Source organism: Rhinopithecus roxellana, chromosome 21 (genome assembly GCF_007565055.1).
Source record: "Rhinopithecus roxellana isolate Shanxi Qingling chromosome 21, ASM756505v1, whole genome shotgun sequence".
NCBI lineage: Eukaryota > Metazoa > Chordata > Mammalia > Primates > Cercopithecidae > Rhinopithecus > Rhinopithecus roxellana.
This window is the reverse complement of record NC_044569.1, coordinates 61,771,652-61,784,861: the sequence shown is the minus strand read 5'-3', so window position 1 is coordinate 61,784,861 and position 13,210 is coordinate 61,771,652. Positions and strand designations below refer to the sequence as shown.

Genomic DNA, 13,210 nt, shown 5'->3' with positions numbered 1-13,210 from the left:
GATTCTTTACAGCAAGCGTTGGATTTGGAAAACTTATACCTGCCGGGATTGACCCTCTAAGGTTTTATGAAAGTGGGGTAGAATGTGTGTCTAGGTGGGAATGGAGGATGCGTGGAGAGGAGGGAAAAAGAAGAGGCGATGCTAAGGAGAAATGGATACGCAATGATTTAGGAAACTGAAAGACCTGCAAGTCAGTAGTAAAGGATGGCCCTGTTATCAAAGGAGATGCTTAGACAGGTGTGTGTCGAGGTTAGCACTGCGAACTCTAAGGTGCAGCTCTATAGGAAGTAGGCCATTTTCCCTTACTTCCTTCTAGCAGGGGAGAGGAGTTTCACATATTCACCATGATGGGGGAAGAAGGATCTTTCTGTCTTCCAACTGCAGTTATCTTCTCTTTTTTTTTTTTGAAATGGACTTTCACTTTTGTTGTCAAGGCTGGAGTGCAATGGTGTGATCTCAGCTCACCACAGCCGCCGCCTCCCAGGTTCAAGCCATTCTTCTGCCTCAGCCTCCTGAGTAGCTGGAATTACACAGGCATGCGCCACCACACCTGGCTAATTTTGTATTTTTAGTAGAGACGGGGTTTCTCTATGTTGGTCAGGCTGGTCTCAAACTTCCAACCTCAGGTGATCTGCCCACCTCGGCCTCCCAAAGTGTTGGGATTATAGGCGTGAACCACCCCACCTGGCCCAGTTATCTCCTCTTAATGTCAGCAATCCAAATTAGGATAACAGTAATAGCCGTAGGTAGCTTCTTAACTTGTGTTGTCATTACACTTAATTCTTCTAGTCTAGAAGGTCAGGCCTGGCATGACCTCCATTTTGCAGAGAAGAGCTGAGGCCTAGTAAGCTAAAGTAACTTGCTCAAAGTCCCATAAGCCATAAATGGTAAAGCTGACTAAGCCTTGGATCTAGGAGTTGACTTCAAAGCCTGTCATTTTAACCACTACATTATATAGCCCACTGATCAGGAGGATGGTTATGAAATAACTTTATTAAACTTGTGTCCCAATCTTTATTCAAACTTAGAGGCTGTCTTGATGGAGGTAGGGCTTCTTGCAAGGCCATCTCACTTTCTTGGATAGGCCAATAGTGATGATCATGAAGGAAGCACTTTCTTCTAATGCCCTCAGAGATGCTCTCCCTAATCCCTCACTTTCAGAGGCAGCTAGTACCTCCTGCCATCTTTGCCTCTAACATGGGATCCTCAGAAACCACTGGCTGAGAAACCTGCAGTGCAGAACCTACTATGCATGCATTCCTTAAAAGTTAAGATGACTTTGGCCAGGCATGGTGGCTCACACCTGTAATCCCAGCACTTTGGGAGGCTAAGGCAGGAAGATTGCCTGAGGTCAGGAGTTCGAGACCAACCTGGCCAACATGGTGAAAACCCATCTCTACTAAAAATACAAAAAAATTAGCCGGGTGTGGTGGCACACACCTATAATCCCAGCTGCTCAGGAGGCTGAGGAAGGATAATCACTTGAACCTGGGAGGTAGAGGTTTTAGTGAGCCAAAATTGTGCCACTACACTCCAGCCTGGGTGACAGAGGGAGACTCCATCTCAAAAAAAAAAAGTTAAGACGAGACTTCTCCTTTGCCACTCCTACCCCCTCACCCCCAGTTAAATATGATTTTCACAAAATATTTAGAGCAACTCTCTTTTAGGTATCATGATACAAAACTCCCTTGGTGTCCAGTTAAGGTCGCAATGAGATGATTTCAGGAGCCACTGCCCTCTAGGCTCTGTTCCAGGTGTCCAGAAGCTAGAGAGAACCACTAGAAGGAGGTTGTCCAGATGCTTAAAGAGCCTTTCCTACACACTCTGCAGGATGTAGACTTACGTGATGACGGAGATGAGACTTGGAATTAGCAAGCTTAGAATTAGCAATAAGTTACCTGTAAGCTTGATATGCCTTCATGGACACACACATAAGCCGTTTTATTCTTTTAGGCAATTCCTCAAATCTCTACCCTGGCTTGGTACACCACACTAGTGCCCCTGCTTCTGGTGCTGGGGGTCACTGCAATCAAAGACCTGGTGGATGATGTGGTGAGGATTTCTCATACAACCTTCTACTCATTGCTTTGAATTGACTTTAAGTTCTCATGCCTTCCTTCTGTATTGAGACGTTTAAAACAGCATTTCCCCATCTTCCTTCTCAAGGCTCGCCATAAAATGGATAAGGAAATCAACAATAGGACGTGTGAAGTCATTAAGGATGGCAGGTACTGTGTCTTCTTTAATTAGTAACTGAGTTTCAAGGATGTAATGCACAATTCTGCCTAGAAACATATTCAGAGATAATTATTACAATGTAGAAGGCTATTAGTACATTAACTTTTTTTTTTCTTTTTCGAGACAGAGTCTCACTCTGTCACCCAGGCTGGAGTGCAGTAGCGCGATCTTGGCTCACTGCAACCTCCACCTCCCAGGTTCAAGCAATTTTCCTGCCTCAGCCTCCCAAGTAGATGGGATTACAGGCATGCACCACCACACTCAGCTAATTTTTGTACTTTTAGTAGAGACAGGGTTTCACCATGTTGGCCAGGCTGGTCTCAAACTCCTGACCTCAAGTTATCTGCCCTCCTCAATCTCCCAAAGTGTTGGGATTACAGGCATGAGCCACCACACCTGGTCTTAAATTATCTTTTTAATGAGTATGTACCCCTTTTGTAATATATCTAATAAGGATAGTGATAAAAATAGATAAAAAGATGACTACTTTGGGCACTAAATTCCATAGGAAATATTCATTAAAATTGTTAACATATCAACACTTTTAAAAGTTTTAAACTATAATATTGTTTTAAAGATTTTCACATATACAAATGATATACCCAGTGGACATAATGAACCTACTATAAATAATAAAATTAATTTATTTGGAGGCAGACATCTAATCACTATATGTTTATCTGCCATTCATTTATGGCCAAAAATGACCTGGAGATTTAAAATACATTTTTAATATATGTTTATACCCCAGTTCCTGTAATGTCACAAGAATTTAGTACACAATTCTTAACTCCAGGATTTTAAAAAAAAAATTGGCTTATCTTTCAATAAATGAAATTGTAGATGTTTTACATTTCAATATTTCTGAAATTTTTAAAATAGAAATTTGCATGTAAGTCTGAAATGACAAATGGATAGGCCTGCACCTTCTCGGCAGGGCTATTAGAAGGCAATTCTGAATACTGAAATATTGGAGGCAATTCTGTTAGAATTGTGACCCCACTGCAAGGGCTGCTCAAGCCATGGCCCTGCCAGACATGCACGCTAGATTTCCAAATTCAAGGCAACCCACAGCTCCTCTTTACCAGTGTAGTAGCTATGGTACAGGCTAAACATATGGGCTGGCCAGGCACGGTGGCTCACACCTGTAATCTCAGTACTTTGGGAGGCCAAGGCAGGAGGATCACTTGAGGCCAGGACTTCGAGGCCAGCCTGGCCAACTTAGCGAGACTCCTCTCTTAACAACAACAACAACAACAACAACCTCTTCTGCTAGTCTCATTGGGACACTTATTCTGTTTTACTGAATGAAGTGTTTCCTAATCTTAGAATTGTAAACAAAGATCTTTAAATTGTTGTGATTTTGTCTTTTGACACTTGAAAGGTAACTTTGGAACATAATTTTTTTATTTGCAAGGGAAAAAAAAACCACCTAAACACATTTATAGCTTGGTATAGTCTATATTTGAATTATACAGGGTGGAAGTACAGCTGTAAGTCAGGTTATTTTCCTCAGTGTTGACACATAAAAAGTCTTGGAATTAGGCCTTAGTTACTATTTTTAGCACTTGAATTTGCAGTTCTGCCTGGAGGCTCTTGCTCAAAAAACAACTCATTACTGATCGCTGAGTTTGTGCTTTTGTCACAGTTGACTACATTAAATTAACAAACACTTATGGAGCACTTTCTGCATGTTGGAGGCAGGACAGTATCCTTGAGAAACTTACAGTTCAAGACAGAAGATGAGACACCTACACACATCATTCTAATAAAATCCATATCAGAATAAAAAACGATAAAAACAAAATGCTCTGACAGTTCAGGGAAGGCAAAAGTCACTTTAGCAAGGGAATGTGGGGAAAGATGTCAAGACTGAGCAAAGCCCTGAAGATGATGTGCTAGGGAGGCTGAAGGAGTTGTATAAACACAAGTTGTGCTGACAACACAAATCTCCATTAGACAACTGACCATAATCCAATTTGTGTGTAACCTCGGGGCCTTAAAGGGAATGCAGTGTCTTTGCCAGTTAAGCCTTTATAATTAAGAAGTTAACAGGCCAGGTGAGGTGGCTCATGCCTATAATCCCAGCACTTTGGGAGGCCCAGCTCTGTTGATCACCTGAGGTCAGGAGTTCGAGACCAGCCTGGCCAACATGGTAAAAACCCATCTCTACTAAAAATACAAAAATTAGTCGGGCGTGGTGGCACGTGCCTGTAGTTGCAGCTACTCAGGAGGCTGAGGCAGGAAAATCTCTTGAACCCCAGAAGGCAGAAGTTGCAGTGAGCTGAGATCGTGCCACTGCACTCTAGCCTGGGAAACGGAGCGAGACTCTGTCTCAATAAAAAAAAATAATAATAATTAATAATTAAATAATAAAGATAATTTAAACAGTAGAGAGTAGGCAAGCTCTGAAGCCCCCACGAAGACTCTGGCAGGCCCTCGTGGGTGCCATAACGTAGGTGCTCCTGTCCTGGGACCAGCACGGAGCAAGTGATGGGTCACTAAGAAGGAACACAGCAGGGAGGCGAGTTGGACATAAGCAAAAACAAAAGGCGGTGGCAATTCCCTGCCACGAACATAAGTGGCCCCCATAAACTCTTCCTTACATGACCTAGAGGGAAAGAGCATATCAAGTCATCATCATTGCTTCCTTCAGAGGTCAATACGATTTTCATGCCCACTTAATATGTCTACGTCATTGAAAAGCAAAATTTTATCATTTTCTCTGTGACTTACACATTTTCCAGAATCTGTAACATCCAGAAAGAATAGTAATTCCCTTGCCTGTAACTTAAAATTTCAATAAATCCTCATTATTTTTAATCCTTAGGTTCAAAGTTGCCAAATGGAAAGACATTCAAGTTGGAGACGTCATTCGTCTGAAAAAAAATGATTTTGTTCCAGTAAGTGACCAACTTCTGCTTCTCTTGTTCCTTGTTCTCCCCCAGCCCCTGCGCTCGGCTTCTCCCTCAGGGTCTCGGTGTTATTGGTGTGTTTTCTTTTGGACAGGCTGACATTCTCCTGCTGTCTAGCTCTGAGCCGAACAGCCTCTGCTATGTGGAAACAGCAGAACTGGATGGGTAAGTGTGTCTCGATGGGCCTCATTTAAAGCTGGTCTTTGAAGGCACATTCATTCCATTGAAATCGGAGCATTCTGGACCAGAGGGATTGATATCTGGCCTTGCCTCTGCCACCTGCTGCCTGTCCCTACCGATCTCACCTTTGCCCCTCTGTGAAGCAGAGCTCTAACTACCTGCCTTTCACCACCTCTCAGGGAAGGTAAAAGATCAGAAAGGCGCATATCTGTCTGAGCCCTTTATCAACTGCTGAGCAGTGTCCAGACAGATATGAATAATACTGAGGTTATTATCTGTGTCAGAGAAAGGAACAGATTTTTAAAGTCTTTACCAATAGGCAATTTATTTATTTATTTTTGAGACAGAGTCTCACTCTGTTGTGCAGGTTGGAGTGTAGTGGAGCTATCTCAGCTCACTGCAACCTCCACACCCGCTGGGTTCAAACAATTCTCCTGCCTCAGCCTCTTGAGTAACTGAGATTACAGGCGCCAGCCCCAACACCCAGCTAATTTTTGTGTTTTTAGTAGAGATGGGGTTTCACCATGTTAGCCAGGCTGGTCTCGATCTCCTGATCTCAAGTGATCTGCCCGTCTCGGCCTGCCAAAGTGCTGGGATTACAGGGGTGAGCCACTGCACCTGGCCTCAATAGGCAATTCTGAATTCTTCTTGTGTTGGTTTTGGTTACTATGCTATCATTTAAAAGAGAATGAAGTTCTGTTTTTGACCAGTTTTCTGACCAGTTTTCAAGGCATTTATTGAGTGCTCACGAGGTTGCAGGCACTTTACATATTAGCTCATTTAATCCTCTAAATGACCATGTGAGATGAATATTACTGGTCTGTATTACCCATGAGGAATCGGAGGCCCAGGGAGGTGCAGCAGCCTGCCCAAGGTCACACAGTGAGTGGTAGAGTTGGGACATTGCTCCCTCTGCTCCTCGTGCCTCATGCTCCAGATATGCATACACTGCTTTACAGAGAGCCGAAATCATGAGACTGAAAACTAGGGCTGGCTGGGTGCGGTGGCTCACACCTGTTATCCCAGCACTTTGGGAGGCTGAGGCGGGCAGATCACGAGGTCAGGAGATGGAGATCATCCTGGCTAACACGCTGAAACCCCGTCTCTACTAAAAATACAAAAAATTAGCCAGGTGGGGTGGCGGGCGCCTGTAGTGCCAGCTACTCTGGAGGCTGAGGCAGGAGAATGGCGTGAACACGGGAGGCGGAGCTTGCAGTGAGCTGAGATCGTGCCACTGCACTCCAGCCTCGGCGACAGAGAGAGACTTGTCTCAATTTAAAAAAAAAAAAGAGAAAACTAGGGCTGTCTTTGCTTCATAGATCAATTGACTGTTGGAAATCTATCACACTTTTTTTTTTTTTTTTTTGAGAAAAACTTAAAACCAATTAACCACGTCTTAATTGTAAAGGCTTAACTGACAAAGACACTGCATTCCCTTTAAGGCCTTGAGGCTATACCCAAATTGGAGTATGGGCAGTTGCCTGATGGAGCTTTGTGTTGTCAGGTTGGTCTCAAACTCCTGACCTCAAGTGATCTGCCTGCCTCTGCCTCCCAAAGTGCTGGGATTACAGGCGTGAGCCACCGCGCCCAACTGACTGTTTATTCTGGACTATAAAACTGCTATTATTTCCATGAGAGATTCTAAAGCTTCACAAAGACATAAGTTCCTAACATGCCCTGTCAGAACAGAATGGTGAGGCTGAGAATGAACTTACCTAGTCCATGGAAATTCCTGAGTGTTCCTGAATCCTATATAAAGCCATCAGTCATGAGAAGGCAGCCTCACCCTGTCCCCAGCCTGCCCTTGTGCTCACCCACGACTTTACCTTGCACTATGGTGGGGCAACTGGGAGTAAAGCTACCACCTCCTTTTCCAAATGAAATTATCTTTCAAAAACATGTGATCCAGTTATTCACTCTGGAAAAGAATTTGACAGGGTGAAACAGAATTTCTGTAACAAATACACGTTGTAGAATCATCTTATTATGATTAAATATTAGATGCTACATTTTCAAATAGCCCTTTGGTAGTCCCAGCTGGTGGTAAAGTCAAGTCAGTGAGAAGGATGTTTGTGGGCACCTCTGTGCTAACCTTGACAACAACAAACAGTGAAGGGAACCAACATTTCCCAAGGTCAGACATGTTCTCTAGTTCAGGGCATAACCTTATCCAAACCTGAAATTCCAAGGTGAACAGAGTTTGAAAATAGAAACAGCTAATTATTTAGCCTTCATGTCTAGATACGGCTAATGTAACTTTGGATGATTAACATCCATTTTGAACTCGAAAATTGGTTCATTTAATTCATTTTTCCCCCTTCCTTTAGAGAAACCAATTTAAAATTTAAGATGTCACTTGAAATCACAGACCAGTACCTCCAAAGAGAAGATACATTGGCAACATTTGATGGTTTGTACAAAACATGTCTTACTTTGCTTTAAATTTTAGTTGCTTGGTTCAATTCCTATTGATTAAAACCAGAAAGAGTTTTGTATGCGATTAATTATGTGAATCTTATATTTTCAAAAGGTTTTATTGAATGTGAAGAACCCAATAACCGACTAGATAAGTTTACGGGAACACTATTTTGGAGAAACACAAGTTTTCCTTTGGATGCTGATAAAATTTTGTTACGTGGCTGTGTAATTAGGAACACCGATTTCTGCCATGGCTTAGTCATTTTTGCAGGTACTTTCAGAGTTTCTTGGGAAATTAATCAGCTATGATCTTTAAAGACTTAAAGGAGGGGATTGCTTTTCTGTCCTTTCTCTATCAAAACCAAAAGAAGAGTAATAGCATCGTGAGCTATTCTTTTTTTTTTTTTTTTTTTTTTGAGACAGAGCCTGACTCTGTAACCCAGGCTGGAGTGCAGCAGTGCGGTCTCAGCTCACTGCAACCTCTGCCTCCTGGGTTCAAGTGATTCTCCTGTCTCAGCCTCCAGAGTAGCTGGGATTATAGGCATGTGCTACCATGCCCAGCTAATTTTTGTATTTTTAGTAGAGACGGTTTTGCCATGTTGGCCAGGCTGGCCTCGAACCCCTGACCTCAGGTGATCCGACCACCTCAGCCTCCAAAAGTGCTGGGATTACAGGTGTAAACCACCATGCCTGGCCAAGACGAGTAATTTTATTGGCGAGCTAGTGAATTGATTTTTTTCCCAATTGATAATTACATTGAATTTTCCATTTTCAGGTGCTGACACTAAAATAATGAAGAATAGTGGGAAAACCAGATTTAAAAGAACTAAAATTGATTACTTGATGAACTACATGGTTTACACGGTATTTATTTTTCATCTCAGTAGATCTCTCATCTAGATTACTGTCTTTTGTGCTAATATTATTGTATGTTTTTCTAATACAAAGAAATCTTACCTCTTTAGGTGGAACAGAAAAATTCTTGGGCACTCCAAGCTTCAAATGCAGGAAGAAGGGATTTTTCTCAAAAACACCTCACTTTTTCTCAGAAATGCCATACTTTTAACAGGAGAATCCCCTTGGGAAGGGAAATTTCAGTTGTAGGGTGCCCTGAGTGCTTTGATGACGGGAACTGGAAAACCCAGACGCCCTAGATAAATTAGTGAAGCTGGACTCCTGAAGTCAATGTAGGGTTGATTTCATTGCTGTTACTTTCCCATAGAGGCAGTTCTCTTAGAAGCAAACCTCCCCTGGGCCCCCCACCCCGCAACGTCTACTGTATAGCTCCAAATACAAGGCAAGGCTTAAAATAAAGTATGTCAAGGACCCCCAAGATCACTCTCAGGTTTGATGATTCACTGGAAGGACTCATAGGCCCCAGCACATAGTTGTATTCACAGCTGTGACTCATTACAACAAAAGGACACAGAGCACGATCAGCCAAAGGCTCATGGAGCAAAGTGCAAAGGAAACCAAGTGCAAGCTTCCAAAAGTCTGCCATCCCGCCCACGCTCCCCACCAAGCCACACACAAAATAAGCACTTACTTCTCCCAGCAGCAATTAATGACACCACAAGTGAAATGTTGTCTATACCAGGGAAGCCCATGAGAGACTCGGTGTCAAGGGTTTTTAACAAAAAAACTCTAGACTCCCCAAAAGAATACAGATGGTCAGCATAAACCATGCTGTTTGCACAGTTAGGCATCGTGAGTTATTCTTTTTTTTTTTTTTTTTGAGATGGAGTTTCGCCCATCTGCCCAGGCTAGAGTGCAACGGCATGATCTTGGTTCACTGCAATCTCTGCCTCCCAGGTTCAAGTGATTCTCCTGCCTCAGCCTCCCAAGTAGCTGGGATTACAGGCAGCTGCCACTCCACTTGGCTAATTTTTGTATTTTTGGTAGAGATGGGGTTTCACCATGTTGGCCAGGCTGGTCTCGAACCCCTGACCTCAAGTGATCTGCCCGCCTCGGCCTCCCAAAGTGCTGGGATTACGAGCATGAGCCACTGCACCCAGCCCATGAGCTGTTCTCATCAGAGAATAAAAAATAACCGGGAAATCCTCCAAACATCTAAGTTACCAGATACCAGCCCAGGGCAAACCTTGCAAGCAGGCTTCGGAGGAAGCAGTCTCAGACCTGCTATGTTTGCACTTTTCTGCCCATGTGGTGACCCCAAATATTAAGCACTCCTTCTATTTCCCAACGAAAATGTTTTCTTTTTTTATTTTATTTTATTTTATTTTATTTTATTTTATTTTTTTTGAGACGGAGTCTCGCTCTGTCACCCAGGCTGGAGTGCAGTGGTCGGATCTCAGCTCACTGCAAGCTCCGCCTCCCAGGTTCACGCCATTCTCCTGCCTCAGCCTCCCGGGTAGCTGGGACTACAGGCGCCGCCACCTCGCCCGGCTAGTTTTTTGTAGTTTTTTTTTTTAGTAGAGACGGGGTTTCACCGTGTTAGCCAGGATGGTCTCGATCTCCTGACCTCGTGATCCGCCCATCTCGGCCTCCCAAAGTGCTGGGATTACAGGCTTGAGCCACCGCGCCCGGCCGAAAATGTTTTCAAGTATTTAGTTCAATTTGAATGCATACTTCTAATACTTACTCTTTGATTGCATATACATATTTAAAATCAGATAAAAATAATAATTTAAGAAACATTTTCCCCTGCTTTCTTGTTTCATGAGAATTGTATTTGAACTTTTCACAGTCATTGCTGGTGTCATGGTTGTGGTTATGAGTGCGGCACTCTCAAAAGCCTATTGGCACTCTGCGATTTCCACGACAAAGTTGTGAGATATAGCACTTTTGGAGTCTGTGTTCAGATATTTAAATTTGTCTCTGGAATTTTATTCCCATTTGCAAATCTCTGAGTACCACTAGGAGAGTTGACTTTTTATTCCTTCCCTAAATATATGCTCATAACTTCTACAACATAATACTTATCATATTGCTTCTTAAGTGATCTTATTTTACAAAGTTATGCAATACTTGTGACATTACACCTTAAGGAATAATGGCCCAAATATAGATGAAATTTTGTTACCCTGAAAAAAAAAATTCTGGTTGGGTGAGGGCCACCTGTAATCCCAGCAATTTGGGAGACTGAGGCAGGCAAATCACTTGAGGTCAGGAGTTCCAGACCAGCCTGGCCAACATGGTTAAACTCATCTCTACTAAAAAGACAAATATTAGCCAGGCGTGGTGGCGTGTGCCTGTAATCCCAGCTACTCAGGAGGCTGAGGCATGAGAATTGTTTGAACCAGGGAGGTGGAGGTTGTAGTGAGCCACAGTGGCACCACTGCACTCCAGCCTGAGCGATACAGTGAGACTGTCTTAAAAAAAAATCTGTTGAATATTTTCTATACGCATTCCAGTTTTCCAATTCAGCCTTGTCGGAAGTTGTTTCATGCTAAGTAAGATAACTTCCCCAAACAGTATGTTATTGTTCAAAGTAAACATAATTGAGAGAATGCCCTACAATATAAGACTCTTCAAGGATTTGAATATAAGACACCACCTTCTCTTTTGAAAGATAATTTTGGGAACAAAACCTCACCTTCTGTGGGAGATGTAGGATACATCAGTCAATCGTAGCAATCAAATAGACTTTCAAAGCATTATGTTGGCGCTGTTTTTATTTGACATACATTATTTTTACAGACTACTAAATTCTCAAACATATGAAGTATTGAGTAAGGTTAATTAGCATCTAGGAGATGCAAGAGGTTGGAAATCCATCTTCAGAATGCATTTAAATGTTTTCTGTCTTCTAGATCTTTGTTGTTCTTACGCTGCTTTCTGCTGGTCTTGCCATCGGCCATGCTTATTGGGAAGCACAGGTGGGCAATTACTCTTGGTATCTCTATGATGGAGAAGATGATACACCCTCCTACCGTGGATTCCTCAATTTCTGGGGCTATATCATTGTTCTCAATACCATGGTACCCATCTCTCTCTATGTCAGGTAAGGCTGTCCTCTCTGGCATTTTGCTTTAATGGAAGAGTGTTGTACCTTCTCCCAACGTAGTGCCTTCATTTCTAACAATCATTGTTTCAAAGGTCACAAAGAACAGGTAAGAAAATCACGTTCATTTCAGAACTGAGAGTAAGAGAGGAAAAGGAAATTAACATTTGAGTATCCACTCTGTGCCAGGCACCTTTTATCTCATCCTGTTTGCAGATAAGGCTAGGGAATTTCAAAGATCGATTGATACTCCTGTAGTCATTGTCTTATTAGTGAGGTTCCCTTCACACCGGGTTCCAAAGCCCAGACTTCAGAAAGAACCTGGGAGGAGGGGAAGATTTAGCATGTGATGGAAAAACTTAGTTTTCTCTTTCCGAAGTGGTCCTCACCTCTTATCTGAGCCTTCCTTATTATCATCTGCCACACCTAAGGTGGAGAACTTGTGCTTTCTGGCCACTACCTCCTGGTAGGAAAGAAATTCCCTGTCCTTCATCAACCTCTCAAAATGTTCTCTTTTTCATCTCAAATCTCAATCACAACAACAAAGTCAGGGGCATATATCTCTGATAAGTGGTAAGCAGCTGATTTGGTGATAGTTCTTAATTTTTCACTTTTACTTTTTTTTTTCGAGATGGAGTTTCACTCTTGTTGCCTAGGCAGGAGTGCAATGGCATGATCTTGGCTCACTGCAACTTCCGCCTCCCGGGTTCAAGCGATTCTCCTGCCTCAGCCTCCTGAGTAGCTGGGATCACAGGTGCCCGCCACCACACCTGGCTACTTGTCTTTTTAGTAGAGACGGGTTTCACCAAGTTGGCCAGGCTGGTCTTGAACTCCTGACCTCAGGTGATCTGCCCACCTCGCCTCCCAAAGTGCTAGAATTACAGGCGTGAGTCACCACGCCCGGGAATTTTCTCTTTTTAACAGGAAAGTTCACTGCCCTTGGCCAAACTGACTTTGAGAGCTTTTTGGGAGGGTTAGTGCTTTGGAATAAACCCAGCAGCCACAGTTCATTCTTAGTTCTGATAAAGAATAGCCCAGAGACATAGGGATCACATACACACCTATAATTAGAGGCATTTATTTTATTTTAGTGTCATTATATGTGCATTTGCTTTATTTTTAATTTGATTACACGTAGTTACTGTTGTTCTTCTAACATGAAGGAAAGCCCTGGGGCAGCCATCTGTTCCACGGCTACTGTGAGAAAAACTGAGATGAGTGTTACCTTTGTCAAGGGAACTGTTACACAGAGAATTTTGCCTAAAACTATCAATGTGTATTATAAAAGAAACTGTATACATAATTTTGTATAAAGGTATGTCACGTGACAAATATGATTTCTTTATTTTCTTGGAGATAAAGGTCCTTTGAAAACATGCTGGAGCAAGTTCTTCCAGATAGTATCTCTGCTTTGACTTCAACCCTCATTCAGAATAAACGCACCCCGCAAGGCCCCAAGTGTGATCTGGTGCTCAGCCTTCCACTCTGCCTGTAC

At 42.7% G+C, this 13,210-nt stretch overlaps 1 protein-coding gene across 3 annotated transcripts in view; it reads left to right on the top strand.

The window, feature by feature from the left end:
• ATP8B1 (ATPase phospholipid transporting 8B1) overlaps positions 1-13,210 on the top strand; it is a 151,687-nt gene that overhangs the window by 95,246 nt on the left and 43,231 nt on the right. For all 3 annotated transcript variants that reach the window (XM_030926161.1, XM_010374682.2, XM_030926160.1), the window contains exons 5-12: positions 1,954-2,052; positions 2,167-2,228; positions 5,069-5,141; positions 5,248-5,318; positions 7,661-7,743; positions 7,864-8,022; positions 8,527-8,615; positions 11,525-11,715. In XM_030926161.1, the coding sequence (XP_030782021.1) occupies positions 1,954-2,052; positions 2,167-2,228; positions 5,069-5,141; positions 5,248-5,318; positions 7,661-7,743; positions 7,864-8,022; positions 8,527-8,615; positions 11,525-11,715 (827 nt within the window). The remainder of the gene's footprint in view (positions 1-1,953; positions 2,053-2,166; positions 2,229-5,068; positions 5,142-5,247; positions 5,319-7,660; positions 7,744-7,863; positions 8,023-8,526; positions 8,616-11,524; positions 11,716-13,210) is intronic.